Raw genomic sequence first — 16553 nt, forward strand, 5'->3', positions numbered from 1 at the left:
GTTGAGTGAAGCCATTCTAATGGTGAGGCCCACTTTTGAAAATTATTATCCTTTCAGATTAGCCAATTACAAGCTGATCGTACACCACCACAGTGTATGGGTCCTAATTTAAGGTACTTACATGTTTATTATGTGGTGCATATTATTATTACTACTGCTTCTTCATCTTCTTCTTCTTTAGCAAATATTTCATGGGAATAAAAGAATACAATAATTGCACCGCCCAGCCACACCTGGCTGTCCACAAACAATTTCGAATCCATTCTCATGAAATGAATGTAGTTTCTTCGGTGCCGATGTCGTGGTTTTCATTTCATACCGCATTATTCTCAACCTCAAAAACACCATCAACTTTTTTTTCTGCTAAGTCTACCTCTCCTTGTGTCAAAAGTGTTTGAAAAATTAGGAATACGACGTACACACTCGTAGTCAGTTAATGTTTATTTATATATTTGCATCAAGAATGGCATATGATTTTTACAACGCCGCACACAAGTCTATTCAATCTTCAATCAAGACTTGAGTGATTATGATTCCAAGCCGTCTTTACTAGGTGCATTTAGTTCCGTCCACTTGATTTTATCCACGATGACGGTTGACATCTCGTAAAAATCAACACTTGTCATACCCTTATTTAAACCATGTTGGCAATCTGCCGTTATAAATAATACACACTCTTTGGAAGGTTTGCTTATAGTATAGAGAAAAAAACCGCAATAAAACAGAACCTGTACCCCACCCACACATTTTTCATCATTTCTACATGAAAATGATTACTCGATCTTAATCTTTCCTTCTCCGAAATCATTATGTTTTTTCCGCCCCCCAAAGAAACACACCGGAAATCAAATCAAATCAACCTATACCTTGCCAAAGTACAGTTTTGGCATCTTGAAAAAACATACAACTTGTCATACCACCACACACTTGATTTGATTTTCGAAATACTTGCCATTCTTGATATGCATGCATAATAGTTGTTGTTTTGTGATTGGAATTCAGTGACCCGTCATCCTCCTCATCTTCTTGATTCTTCTTCATCATCATCTACGCCTAGTTATTAGTTGGTCAGAGTGGAGCGACGATTAATCGACACAGCACACACTGCTGGCTGGTAGCTGGCTTGTGAGATCCTTTGATATGATGATACCACTTACTGCAATCAGCTCTTCTGTAGGAATGATGAACACACTCATCTCATCATCTCGTCATTTCCACTGCACGAGAGATAAAGGGAATTTAAGTTGGAGAAGAAGTGGATGCAAATGAGGCTCATCATCACATCATCCTCAACAAGAGCAGCATAAACGGGTGTGTGTGGTTGGTGGTGTGGGCATAATAATAATAACAGAACTTGTCGTAACAGAAGAAAAGAGGAGATAAAATTTAAGGGATTGATGATGAGTCTTATTTCCAACCAGCAAAAAGGTGTTGGGCGAGATGAGAAAGTGGAAAGTAGTGAATTGAACATAAAAGTCAGCTCTCAGAGGCCGAAGGAAGACGAGACATAAGCAAAATACACCCTAGTATCAGATCATCAGCAGCAGAAACCACCACCACCACACCACCGATTGAGTCTATATTCCTAGTTTAAAAAATTAATAAAAGTGACCCCACTGGGGGTGGTTTCATCGAAGGGGTGGTTATTCACGTAGTCGTCGTAAGGAGAAAGAATTGTGTAAGTTTTTTAACGTGTTTTTGAAAAGAGGGAGGTGCAAATTCAAAATATTGCTGTGCTTTTTTATAAGCACCATCCTGATTTGAATTGGTTAAAGTTAATGTTTCAAAGACTGTTTTCAGTTTGTGAAATAATAGGTTGAGTTTAAGGTGAAGAAATTGATAAGGTTTTGGGCCGTGGTGGTTAATTATGTCGGCAAATTTCTAACTGTCAATCAAACGTGCGCGAATGTTATTGTGTGGAGAGTGCGTGAGTTCAATTAGTGTGGTAAAAAAAATTGAAAATTGGCAACATCAATTTGGCATTTGTGTTGAATACATATTGTTAATTAAGTAGTAATTGATGGACATTTAAAAATCCATCGTCCTGCTGTCTACGTTGGAGACAATTAACGTTTGTGTTGAGTTTGATTGCGCGTTTAAATGTCAAATGTCATTGTACTTTTCCAGTGTTATTGTGAATAGTATTTTTGTGTTTTTGGCCATTACTGCAGCCAGGCTGGGGGAGAATGGTTCAGCTACCTCTAAAAAAATACTGCGGACCATTAAGAACGAAAAGATCATTGTCACCACTCAGCAGTAAAGTAATCAGTACGGAGTAGTTGCATAACATATAATGAAATGCAGTATGCGAAGCCAAATTGCACAGTCAAAATAATGTTATTTTGACTCTGCAATTTGAAATTTAACTGTGCAATGTTCATTAGCAGAATAAGCCAAGGAGAAGAACAATAACAGCATCGTTCTCTGAACCTAAGTAGTTATGTATGTGCGGTTCACAAAACTATATTATGTTTTGTGTATTGTTCTTTTAATGTTCTTTCTAGTATTTTGCAAATTTGCTACATATTGTGCGATGCGATTCATACTTTTTTTTAAAGAGCCGAGTCCAATTAAGGGCTTAACTGCACAAATGATCAAGAGACATACGGACGAAAATAGAATGAGAGAGAAATGAACCTGTTTTCCTCCTTCTGTTTAAATGTGCGGTTATCTAGTACGACGTTATATACATATCTGCATTGGCTGAGTACGTCGTATGCATTATTTTATGCATCCGAGTTTTCTGTCCAATTCAGCCAAGAAGCGGTCATATTTCTTTCTCTTTTTTTGTAATAAACATTTAGCCGTGTGGTCATATTACATATGTACATCGACCTGCTGGAAGTGTCTGGATTTTGGTTTGCCTTCTTATGCATGTTAGTGGACAATGAGAGAGAGAGATAATAATAAGATATCAAACCTCGGAGCCAAAAGTAATAAAATGATCTCTCTCCTGTTGGCATTGGATATGCAGGAAATGTCAAATGTTAACATTTACCTACTAAAGTGAGATATCACAAGGCTTTCTAGAGTCTACTCCTGTGTCCTGTGGGGACGGTATAAATCCGTTTATTTTAAGACGATATTGACCTCACTAACTTGTATAATTTTATCCACATGCATATCAATCATCATTTTACGGTTTAACATGTCAAATTCTTTTTTACACTCTTCTACTTTTAGTTTGGTAAGTTTATACTTTGGAAAGCTACGTCATTCCCTCAAGTTGGAAAAATTGCCCACGTAATTGGCAATTCTCCAATTATTTCACATACCAGGCAGGAACTCTTAGAAGAGATTACTTCATTTTACAAGTGTCACCATCCTCAGAGTTTGGTTGAGAGTCAATCCAGTGATTGACTGGTGGATATGGAACGTTCGTTTTTATGTTCATTCTTTACGCTGTTGGTTCATTAATTGGGTCATTCAAATAGAAAACGAGATCTAAAATCGCATTTAGTTCCTGGGAAGGGTGAGTAGCATGGAAATAAATGCGTATGAGAATTATACCTACGCTTGTTTATTGTTGAGAAGGATTGTATGGACATATGGAATATTAAATATTATTATTCATTCGAAACCTTTTTCCATAAATATACACAAAAGATAACTTTTTTGTTTTTATTTATCTTCAGGTACAAACAGAAACGTGCGAGGAAGAGTTGACGGAAGTATATATCTCAACAACGTATGTTAGGATAACCAACTTTGGGAGGAATTAAATTGTCAATAAGTCAGAGATAGGATAACAGCAAGAGTCACAGTGACCAGTGTTTACCCGAGAAGATAAGCTATGAAATGGATATGATAATGATGATGACTACTACTCATCCATCTGGAATCTGCTGAACATTTCGCTACTCTACAGTTAAACAGTTTTTTGTTATCATGAACATGAACATGATGATATTCACGCTAATTGAAGTTGAAGTTGACGAACGACGACGACAACGATCCATTCTCAAAGGCTGCAGATGAAGAATAGACAGATAAAAGCTTAGTGTCTGTCTCTTGCTCATGAAATTATTTAAGCTATGCAAAATTTCTCATTATTTCCTCCGACTGAAGAAGAGAAATGGAGATATACTTACGGTAGACAATAAAGCGAGGAAGTAGCGTGTAAGACAAAGAAGAATTCAAAATGGACTCACGAAGAACGGTTTCCCCAGAGTCCGCCTTAGCGTCAGATATATTTGACAAGTTTTGTAGTGCAAATACACTCAGGGGGATTTTGAACCTGTATCGGCAGTTATGTTCCGTTACGAGAACGAAACCAACTCATTTTCCTGATTTCTATCCGAGACTTCGAGTAAGTGATACTACACAATTCATTCATTCATTTACTCACTACTGTATGTACATTCTTAACTGGTGATATATGTATTTTTTTTGTTTCAGGCTAAACTTTGTTCTTGGAGAGCTCAAGGGTTGTGGTCAAAATTCGAAAAACGGGCAGCTCAAAAGTGCTATGGGAGAGGGAAAGCTTGTTATGGAACACGGGCAAGCTACTAAATAATTTCGATAGGATTCCTCATTTGTTGGAATCCTATTCAAGATACTAATGAAATTTATTCATGTATTCTCAGGTTCTCATTATCGGAGCTGGTCCTTGTGGACTCCGTGCTGCAATCGAAGCTCAACTATTAGGTGCAAAAGTAGTGCTGGTAGAGAAGAGGGATCGATTTTCTAGAAATAATGTGCTTCATCTGTGGCCCTTCGTAATAACGGATTTGAAAGCTCTCGGTGCAAAAAAGTTCTACGGCAAGTTTTGTGCAGGCTCAATCGATCACATTAGCATTCGTCAAATTCAATGCATTCTTCTCAAAGTTGCTCTACTCCTCGGGGTCGAAGTGCATGAAGGGGTTGGGTTCGAAGGGCTTCGTGAACCCACTGAACATGAAGGCTGGAGAGCTTACATTTCGCCCTCCGATCATCCAGTGTCCCATTACACGTTTGATGTTCTTATCGGAGCAGATGGGCGCAGAAACACGTTGGATGGATTTAAAAGAAAAGCACTCCGAGCCAAACTTGCCATTGCTATTACTGCAAACTTTATTAATAAGCATACTGAGGCTGAAGCCCGGGTGAAGGAAATTAGTGGTGTTAGTTACATTTTTAATCAAAAGTTCTTTCAAGACTTGTGTGAAGCTACTGGAATCGACCTGGAGAATATTGTATACTACAAGGATGAGACGCATTATTTCGTCATGACTGCGAAGAAGCAGAGTCTTCTCAACAAGGGTGTTCTTCTGCATGTAAGAAAAATGGAATATCCTTCTACATACTCTCCACTATACTTTAATAGATGGATGATGAGTTTGGGAAGTAATTTTTGGTTGTTTCTTTCTTTTCTGTCATTAGGACTATGCGGATACTGCAAAACTTTTATCCCATGAGAATATAAGTACCGATGCACTCATGGTGTATGCCTTAGAAGCCGCCACGTTCGCCACCGAATACCAACTACCTGATATTGAGTTTGCCGTCAACCACTATGGACAGCCGGATGTCGGAATGTTTGATTTTACTGCAATGTATGCTGCAGAAAATGCGTGCCGCGTGGTGCAAAAGAAGGGGCATAAACTGTTGATGACACTTGTTGGTGATAGTTTGCTCGAGGTAATCTCAATACTTTCCAGGAGCTACACTTATTAGTTATATATTATTAAATGTAAATATGCCCTTACTCATCCATATTACTGTAATTTAGCCCTTCTGGCCGACAGGCAGTGGTTGTGCCCGAGGCTTCCTAAGTTCTTTCGATGCGTGTTGGATGATTCGGAGTTGGACGAGTGATGTAAAGTCTGTGTTAGAAGTTGTTGCGGAAAGGGAATCAATATACCGTCTTTTGGGACAAACCACACCGGAAAATTTACACAAAGAACACATGGCTTATACGATAGATCCGCACACCAGATATCCAAACTTGAATCTTCGACTAGTTATGCCATTTCAAGTCAAATCATTATACGAAGCTGATGAAAAGATACCTGACGTTCCGGATGGTACAGTTGATTCGGCACTTGATGATAAGACTCCCAAGAAACGCAGAAGAGGTACACTTACTGATTTAAATTGTACTGGCAGATTAGAGTAACGAATATATTACCCATTTGTAAATTTCATATTTTATAGATTCCGTGATCGCTATTGATTCTTTACTAAGCTGGATGCGAGAGCAGGTTGTGTGCTACAATCTGGAAGTTATTGACGTTCGAGAGGCCTTCGTTCAAGGAGATGTACTTTGTGCAGTAATTCATCGCTTCCGTCCTGACCTCATCGAATTCCCACTACCATCCGAAGAAAATGTGGATCCACTCACTACGGCTGCATTTAGAAATCAATTAGCATTTGATATTTTGCATCAGGAATACGGTTTGCCACATGTAAGATATGTTGGAACTAGCAAATATTATTTGAACTAGTCATACATATATTTGTATAACACTTTTGCAATATTTATAGGCGATGAGCGGATACGATTCTGTGCAATTCGGTTCATCCGAGTTTTTAACACTTGTTACTTATCTGTCTCAAATATACGAAATTTTCCGTGGAGAAATCCCACAGACAAAATATTTTAAATCGGTAAGTACTTGTTGCTGGGCTGGTTAGTGGGATTGAAATTATGACGTTCATAATCATAATTATACTTTTTTAGGAGAGTGGTGACGAATTGGAAGAAAATGTACACCACAATACGGACCATTTACTTCGAATAGCTATGACAGCAAAGCACCACTTTCCTCGTAAGCTTGTTTTACCTATTAATGACGAATCTTTAAGATCAACTAGAGCAAGTTAGCCAACATTATTTACAAAATTTTTCTAGATAAAACAATTGTGCGGAAAGGGAGGCTTTCCTCTGGCGGTGATAGTAGTGAACCATATCGGAAGCACAAAAAGCGTAGAAGTGATGAAAGGGCCGCTGCTCGAATTACTACCGGGAGCTCTGGAGAGATCCGACCTGGTGCTAATCACACATTATCGGTAAGCCAACAAGTCTAGGAAAGGTTGATTAGTTAACAGAACTACAACACAAATAAACTACGATAGTTTCAATATGTTTTTACACTTACGTACTATTTCAAATATGCCAGCACGTGAGATCAAATTTGTTCATCATGTATGTATGTTGTGCATATACATATGTGCAATTACTTAGGCCAAGATAGTTTCGAAAGAAAGTCGCAAACTGCAGGACCGTCTCTTCGATGTTGAGCGTTTCATGAAGAGCATGAGACTTCTGCAGCTGAATAAAAGCTCAGATTCCATAGACGAAGAAGAGGAAGAAGAGACTGAATTTCGTGATGTGACGTTACATTTGTATCGTCAAACTGTCCCGGACTTTGAAGAACGGAAAAAATTTCTCGAGCAGAAATTAATAGTGAGAGCTGAGAATTTTAAGTTTTCTGCAGATATGTTTCTAACTGCTGTTTCGTTGAGTAACAAGGATTTATGTGTTTTAAGAAGGTCTATTACTTAAAAAAATTGATTCTAACATATTTTAAAGAATGAGTGGCATGAATAACGGGTTTGAAATAATCTCCGAGTGATTTATGTGTAAAGTTGACTTACAATTTAATCCTTGTGGATATGCTTATTTTAGTGCCTCACTAATTTGCGTTATTTTAATTACAGGGTCGAGAATCGAAAACTGTTTTCGGCAAAAGTTTAACCCAAAGCAAAACCCAGTCGGACAGCGAAAAACTGGTTCCAGGCTTAGCGAAAGACTTGGAAGCAAAATTTAAGGGCCGAACAACAATTGAAAAGCAGAAACCCAAAGACTTAATTCGTGCAATTGGTAAAATTGAAAAGAGTGATTGGAACGTACAACTAATTGAAAAGAAAATGGCTGAAATCAAGTCAGTTTCAACGAGCAAAAAAGATCGAGAAAATAAAGTCCCAAGATGGTCCCGAGAAGCCTATGACGACAAGGTATTTTAGAAATTAAAGATAGCATATGCAAGGCTATCGTATACTTATGCAAGTTAAACATATGTACTTATGCAATTTTTATTGTTACAGCGAGACGCAATGAAGCGTAAGATGGACGGTGCAACTACTTCTAGTCAACAACCTGAACAAGTTCTTGACGAAACTTTCAAAAAACTTGGCAACAAATTGAAACACGGGAACGCTCTTGATATTGGACAGCGAGGGTGCAATAAAGTCTCTGCCATGGCTGAACAACTCATCCATAAACTGGAAAGGCCAAACATGGGGGAAACGTCTCAACCAAAGCAATCCGTAAGTCATCAATAATAAATTGATATCATGTATGGCTGTAGGGGTGTGAATTAAATAAGTAAATGAAAAAATAAACTCTCTATGTATTTCTCAGGCTTCTACTCGGCAGGCGTTCGAGTTGCCGAAAAAGGGAAGAGTCGACTTGTGTCACTTTTGCAAAGAACGAGTCTACGTGGTCGAGAGGATGACAGCGGAAGGGAAATTTTTCCATAGAAATTGCTTTCGCTGTGAATATTGCAATATGTCTCTTCGCATTGGTATCAAATTATTTGACAATTTACACACTATAAATATTATCAAGATTATTCGGAACGATATATACAACTCTGTTGTGTGTGCATTTTGTTCTATAGGAAATTACGTATTCGATCGGGAAGGACGCTATGGCGAAAGATTCTACTGCTCTCCACATTACACAACCATCCGAATGTGCGGCTGGAAGAAGTTTGACAACGGTCGAGTCGAAGATGTCAATAAATATGGGGGAGAAGTGCACAACTTGCTTGGAAATCGACCTTCTAGTCAGCAGGTCAGTCACCACTCCGGTGGCCTGCTTCCCTTTTGTAAAATTCATCCACTTGATGATGACTTCTGCGTGGAAACAATTTTCTTTGTTCTCTTCACCCTCTTATTTTTTGTAATTTCTCTGTTGGTGAATCCTCCCGAAGTGACTGATTTCGTGTTAGACAATCTTATTGTTGGCCTCTGAGCAGCTCTCTCTGTCTCTCTCACTCTCTCACTTTCTCTCAAGCTGCAGTTACCAGATTTGTAGTGCCTTAATTGCCTTTATAGTTATGTAGATATGGCCTGAATTGACTGAAAAAAATGATATTGATTGATTATTGACCTTACTTTTGCCTGGAACTTGTTATTCTTCAAACTTTGTTTTATTTTATAATTCATCACTTTTTTCCATACAAATATTATTCATTCACTCGAAAGAGTGCTCCTTTTGCAAATCTGCACTACCGATAAACGTCTTGGTTGCAGGAACTTCTACAAGCATCTATAAAGAACGCAGCTTTTGGGTCCCATTCCTGCTACGATATCTCCAGATGCATTCGCCTTCACTATATGCTTTGCAACCTTCCGTTGTCCTCTTTCTGTTTATAATTTGTCGTAACGACATATTTCATCACGTTTTTTTATATATTACTATTATCTTTCTCTTACTTATTTGTTATGCGTGCTGCAAAATAGAATACATATATTATTATGATTACTACTACTACAAAAATCCTGTTAAAAGACGTCATGCTACACACATTTATAACTTTTGCACACCCATCTTGCAAATCCGATTCTCTCTTTAGTTTGACGAATCCAGTAGTAGTTTGTAAGCTTCTGCTAGGTCTTATCTTATTAGGTGAGTTACTTATTTCCGATATTTCCTTCCGTGTTCTCGTCTAGTAGTATATGCTTATCTATCTGCACCTAAATACACTTTACTGTTTTAAACACCCCGTATTACCTGTGCCTATTGTTTCTTACTTTCATTACTAGTCCAATTACTTATTAGAGAATTTATAAAATAATATACATTTTTATGATTATTTTAATAGATCGTGTAAGTATTGACATTTTATTGTTTTCAAAGATTTTATCGGAAATGGATGAGAGGGGTACAACTCCTGAGAGAGTCGAGTTTGAAAACTCTGTTGACTTCGCTTCAGAGGAAGAACTTCTTAATGAAATGGACGAGGATGAATGGACGGATAGAAACTTTGGACTTTCCAACGCTGATAATACGTCTGATGAAGCTTCGGATTTAAGGTGCTAGGACGCAATTAAACTATGCTATGCTACGACGAAATTATGGGATGTATTTTAATGCTTGATTTGTAATTTTTGAATGCAGTGATGATGAAGAAGTTACTCCTGAGGGCAACAATGATGCTCCGAATATTGCTCTGGCAGATGCAGAGAAAGAAGGTAAATGCATCCACCTTTAACCGCAACTCGCGATTACGATCAATAATTATTTTTTACAACAATGATTATTGTTATACCAAATGATATTTATAATTAGGTGCCGTTCCAGTCAAGCCGACTGAAACTGAAAGTTCAGACTCGGATACAGAAGTGGCTTCAGAAGATGACAACGGGGAAGTTGGTGACGAGTCTGACAATGAAGAGGAAGAAGAGGAAGATGACGACGAATATGATGAAGATGAAGAGGACGAAGAAGAGGAATGTGGTGGTAGTACTACGGAAATAGAAACAGACTCGGAATTTGCAGAAGATCCCCCAAATAGTGTACCAGGAAGTATTCCTACAATCGTAGTAGATGCTCCAGAACAGTTGGTCACTAAACTTGTAGATACTGGATTAATAAACCACGCGAAACATGTTCACCCAAAAGAACCAAAGCCCTCTGAACACCGAGAGAAGGGATCTCATCATACTCAGAAATTCAGAGATTTGTATTACGATAACAATGTTGAACTGGTAAAGAAAGGAGGGCCCGAGAGACAGCTTCCAGTTGTGACTGGTGTACCCAAAAAATGGGAACCAAATCCTGAACGACTCGCTTCTAAAGTTTCTCTAGAGTTGAAAAAGAAATATCTCCAAGGGAGTAGCATTCCGCCGGTTGGGACGAACCCCAAAAAGGCCGACCCTCAGCAACAGAACCAATTTCGAAGTGTTTTGGACATGATCTCGGAGCAGCAGAAATTGCTCCAACCTGCTTCTAAACCTTCTGCTACGATGCAAGCTTTTTTAGACGGTGCTGATAAGTTGAAGAACAAAACCACTGCGGCTGGGATTGTACCAATCCCTTTAAATCGAAATTTAGTTTCTGGCCAATCAGTGAATCTGAATCAATCTGAAGCTGTCGAAAAATTGGCATCGGCTGCCGACGTAAATCTTGTAGCAACGCTGCAACAAAATAATGGAAATACCGTCATCCAACCAATCAGCCCAAATGAACCAACTACTGGAGATACAGAGAAAACCCTGAAGGATACGACGAACTTAATCATCAGTTCGCTTCACAGTGGTAATTCACAGGATTGCAAGAACGATCTAGAGAAACAAGATTTAATTCCAGAATCCATAGTTAGCAAATGTGACGCGAATAGTGTTATGACCACCTCGTCCGAAGTTTCAAATAATAAATTAATGGCGGAAGAAATTTCGGGAATTATGACCTCAGATACTCCGTCTTTTAGCACTTCCGAGACAGGGTCCAACAAAACGGTGATAGATGCAAATGACTACCTGATTTCTAGAAATGTTCCGGATCCTGGGAATGAGCATGAAGAAGTGGGAAGTGGAAGTGATACAGAAGTTGGGTCTGAACCCTACTCTGACCTGGACGACTTGGATGAAGATGATCTTCCTCACAGAGTAGTTCATGAGCCTCCCAGAGTTGAAATTGAGGACGAGTTTGGCGTGACAAAACCGATGGATCCTCCACCAATTGGGACGAAAGATCATTTGGATAAATCGCCCACTGGTCATAGTTCATCGGATTCATCCTTAAATTCGGGAATTTTTTTGGAAACGGAAATGTCAGACTACGTTAAAGATGAAAGCGTTGCTGCAGAACGTGCTGCTTCGGCAAAGAAGCGACTAACAGGAAGAAGAAGCTTAACCAAAAAATGTAAGCAAGATATTCACCAACAACGACAAACCGTGGGAAAACTAGAAGATTCTCCCCGCACGAAAACAAATTTTGAACTTGAAGGATTAGATTTCGTTGACATTGATGGTGGCAGCAGTCCAGACGATTTTCGTGACATCAATGAAATAGGGTTTGGCATACGTGATATTAATCCTCCTCCAGTAGGGGCGATGAAAATACAACAAAACACTATTTCTGCCCCTCCACTGGACACTTTTGCGCCCACGTGTCATCCAAAAAGTCAAAGTCCACCCATTACCTCACCTTCCGAGGATGATGAGAGGTCATCCACGTCCACCAGAGATCCTCAAGATCATTCCACTTCTGACGCAGAGCTATCCGACAGTTTAAATAATTGTTTAAAGAATCGAAACAATATCTCGGAAGTAAAATTTTATAACGATATTTTCTCTTCGAAACACATGCCGACCACAACGGATAAACTTCCCTCATTGGAAAGAGTTGTTCCATTTTCTGGTGCACGAGATTCGTTGGACTATAGGAAAGCACGAGGAGTGTCGACTAATTTAAGAAACAAAGATCTATACTCGACATATTCAACCCCGTCCACAAAACCCCTCGGTTCTGAACCCGAGGTAATTGTAGCATTCTCATCCGTGCAGTTTGACGAGGACAGTGGAGTTCCAAGTTTAGAGGGTGGACAAGACCTATCCAGTCTTCCCGGATCAACGGACGACAGCAACCGTTCTTCTGGCTCCCCTTCTACGACAAGAAAACTACACGAGATCCGTCAAGAACGAGTAAAACAGAATGATCTGATTCGGTCCATGGTGCTAGGCAGAATTAAGCGAAGTCCGGACAAAACCATTCGCAAGAATTCGAAAGGCTCCTCGTCTGGAACTTCACTTAATCTAGAGAAATCGGGTGATGAAGAAGCGGACTCACGCATAAGTTCGGATACATCACAGTATCACGACGACAATACAACGTCAGAAGACTGTGATAATAATGAATCCACGTCCAGAGGAACCGCAAAACCTAATCTTCACCACCATCATAACAACTCTTCAACAGACATCTCAAGCGGTCATGACATTCCTCACAAGCCGATGGCAGAATCAAATAGCAACTCCAATTCTGACGACTCTTCTGGATCTCAATCAGCAAAAGCATTGTTGACCACTCAAGCAGTTCACTCTGCATATGAGCCAGTATTTACATCCTCACCTAGATTTCGAAATCGACCCAAATTTGATGTTGTAACTAATTCCCAGCAACAACAACCACAGGCTAAAACTGAGCCACCCACGCCGACTCACGCCATCCCTGCAGACATGCCTTATCCATCAATTAATTCCTCAAAAAACAACGAAACTAGTTATACAACTCAAAACCCTCTCTTTTGCAGATCAATGCCTAATCTCATTAATCTTTTACCAAAAAACAACCACACTGCCGTCCACCACGACGATGAGAGTAATGGTATTCTGCCAAACACCACACAAAACAAGTCATCATCTGCAGCTATGTATCAAACAAGTGCTCCAAGGTATGAGCATCCTTCAAACCTAGTGGGAGGAGCAGGAGGGGGCCAATCTTCGAAAATCAATCCATTCCTCGTGTCTTCGTATGGACCAGGAGAGGAGCAGATTCAGTCATCAAATGATCCCGGCGATGACTTTCTTAGTCTCCACCTCAAACTACGATCAAAAGATCAGCTAGGAAGCCAACGAACGGCAGAAAAGTCACGAAGCGTTTACTCCGACTCCTCCAAAGATTACTCTGATTCAGGATACGGTCATACGGGCAGTCATCCCTCCTCCGTGATGACCATGAGGTTCCAACATACCCAACTTCCTGACCAAGATTTTTCCTTGGTGCCCCAAGGGTGGGGCAGGAACGAAATCAGGCCCAGGTCAAATACCTTGACGGATTTTGATGGCAAGACTCACTCGCCAGTGACATTGCCAAATTTCAACGCTTCAAAGAGCCACGTTCATCCAAATTCTCGTCATTCTATAGACAATTCTGATGCCAGTAGTAAGTCATCATCCAACAAGGCTAAGGCTTTCAGCTCCGATACCTTGGTTGATGCTTCCCCATTATCGGAAAGCAGCAGAAGAACCAGTGTGCCCGACATTAGTGGGAGTGGCAGGAGTAACGACGTTGTCATGAGAATGAATAAAGGAAGAAAGGGAAAAGATCGGGACCGTCGACGGAGCTTGATCCAAACCGTGTCAGACTTTTTCACAAGTCGCACCACCCAAAATAATACTTCGACCAACGATAAATCTCCTCCCAACACTTCTTTAACCACGTCAACGTCATCGTCAAGCATCATGTCTCCAACGAAAGACAAGTTTTCTCTTTTTAAACTAACTCCAAAACTGCTGCAGAATAAGGACAAGAAAAACTCGTCCAAATCGAAGGAGTCCGTGGTTGTTTCGCCCCTTGCTTTATCGGGACAGTCTGCAGAGGGCAGATCAAAGACTGATTTCACAACATATCTTTCTCAACCAGATTTGCAAATTCAACGCTTGTCCTCCAGCCCTACCAATAACATATACAAGGCAGAAAAACAACAGGACGACGAAAAAGACGTTGACGAGTGCGCAGGAAATTTGTCAAATTTGTCCATAATGGCTCCGGGGTCGTCACGACGGGCCAATTTATCTTCTGCAAAGGAGACAGATCGTTCCAAGAGAGCAATGACCAGGTATATTTCGCTTAATTTATGTATACTACTCAAAATATGTTTTTTGTCTAACTGTATGGTTTTGATGGTTTCTTAGAGCTCGAGAAATTGAAGAAATTCAGCTCCAATTAGAATCCATCGAAACGGATCAGAGGTCTTTGGAGGCTGCAGGAGTAATAATGGAAAAGAAATTAAGGGGAGAGGAAGTTGGTGAGTTTTTCTGTGGTGAATTATTAATATGTTTTAAAAAATTGCCTAAAATATTTTATTGTTTTTAGATGAAAATGGCCGAAGTGATGATGAAATCATGGACGAATGGTTTGCCCTTGTCAGGGACAAGACCAAGCTGGCTCGTTTCGAAAAGGAGCTCTTGGTAAGAGCTCAAGAACTGGAATTGGAGGTTCGGAGAGAGCAGCTAGAGGAACAGTTAGAAGTCTCATTATCCATCCCAGGTACGTGGATAGTTTTGCTTGAGTTCACTGGCAGTTAATTATTTTACTTTAATTATTGTATTTTAATATATGCAGACAAATCTCCGAATGATACACAGCGAGAGAATGACATCATGTATGAGCTACGTAGGCTGAAAGACCAGCACGTTCGCCTTTTGGACACCATACATTCTGATATGGAACGGTTAGTAATAATTAACACATGTTAGATCAGATTACAAAATTCAGACAAGTTCTTACGATTGCTGGTTATTTTCCTCTTTATAGATATACATCCGAAGACGTAACAACTTTAAATCCGGCATTTTCAATTTCTCCTGGAAATTCAAGGTTGGAATCCGATGTATGAACTGTATTGTGAGACCACAAACGCAAATCTTTTAAAAATTGAATCCCAGAGACGAGGTATCACCGTCACATCTGAAAATTTATCGTAAATTAATCTTACATGAAGTCGAATCGAAAAGAAAAACTTGCATTTCCCGCTTTGGGTTTAATTAATTAATTATACTTAATATGAAACTATTTATTTATTTATTCCGCATCTGTGGAGTAAAATGCGTTGTTAAACTTAAAAAAATAAAGGTGTGATAAGTTTAATATGATACTAATAATATGCACAACGTGGTAAAAAAAAGTAGGAACAGACAACAAAGAGAATCGCAGTTACCGGACAATGTACCTCTGCTCATCAGCTTAGATTCAAGCTCAGAGCATCTGATAGATAATGCTATTTATTACTATTACTACTACGCCGGAGTATTTTTTTCAAATATGTAGATTATAAATTATGAAACGTTTTTCTTGTAAATCAACATAGTGTACAGAATATTAGTTGTGCTTTTGTACATTGCATGCATATGCAGTAACTGCCTGACAATAAGACAACGCAATTTTCATTAATATTTAGTGCTGCCGTTTGCATTTTGATCGTAAAATCCACATGTAATGGATAAGAGTATACAACAGTCTTAACACGATGATATGCATTTGAAGGAAAATATTGCGTGCCTTGTTTTGATAATTTATAAAATTCGCAATATAAAATATAGTTCAAACGGAACTAATGCATAGCCGATTTTGAAATAGAACTAAAATTATAAAATTGTGAAAAAGAATCACCACCGAGTTCAGTTCATTAATTCATCGATACTTTTTTGCCTAGTGAAACTATTACATTCAGATCCATGCACTTCCGCTTTAACTCGCTCGCAAATAATTGTGCTTAAAAACAGAAAAATAATTAAGAAATACCAGTTCTTCATAATTAGCTTTGTTTTTTTGAGATTAGCAATAAATGTGCAGGGAGACTCGCTGAAATATATGCGCGTTGTCACTTAACTTGACTGATCCGTCTAAACCTTTTAGCCATATTATTTAATATTTATTATTATAATAATTATTATTATTGGTATGCATTTAAATTTAACACAATAATTATTCATTTTCATTTAATAACAATTTTGTAGCTGATGATGAGATTCTTTTTAATTTAACAAAAAAGTTCAAATAAATATATTGTCAATTACTTCTGAAGTATTGCATACATCTCAATCTCTCTAATTTTAAT

The 16553-nt window shown here is 38.9% G+C and overlaps 1 protein-coding gene across 3 annotated transcripts; it reads left to right on the top strand.

Moving 5' to 3' along the window:
• Positions 1-1187: 1187 nt before the first annotated feature.
• LOC110851562 (F-actin-monooxygenase MICAL3) lies at positions 1188-16223 on the top strand. Of its 3 annotated transcripts, none has more exons than XM_022099405.2 (22): positions 1188-1678; positions 3636-4309; positions 4399-4500; positions 4587-5255; positions 5362-5619; positions 5711-6056; positions 6136-6386; positions 6466-6588; positions 6662-6749; positions 6833-6990; positions 7166-7387; positions 7642-7938; positions 8029-8250; positions 8345-8507; positions 8604-8779; positions 9848-10023; positions 10109-10182; positions 10280-14552; positions 14629-14741; positions 14810-14983; positions 15059-15167; positions 15251-16223. In XM_022099405.2, the coding sequence occupies exons 2-22, from the start codon at positions 4142-4144 to the stop codon at positions 15330-15332; spliced, it is 8244 nt and encodes a 2747-aa protein (XP_021955097.1). In that variant the 5' UTR covers positions 1188-1678; positions 3636-4141; the 3' UTR covers positions 15333-16223. The 3 variants fall into 3 exon arrangements, with proteins under 3 accessions (XP_021955097.1, XP_021955099.1, XP_021955098.1); XM_022099406.2 differs by lacking the exon at positions 1188-1678 and adding an exon at positions 3319-3472; XM_022099407.2 differs by lacking the exon at positions 7166-7387.
• Positions 16224-16553: the final 330 nt, after the last annotated feature.

Source organism: Folsomia candida, unplaced genomic scaffold (genome assembly GCF_002217175.1).
Source record: "Folsomia candida strain VU population unplaced genomic scaffold, ASM221717v1 Fcan01_Sc006, whole genome shotgun sequence".
NCBI classification, from domain to species: Eukaryota; Metazoa; Arthropoda; class Collembola; order Entomobryomorpha; family Isotomidae; genus Folsomia; species Folsomia candida.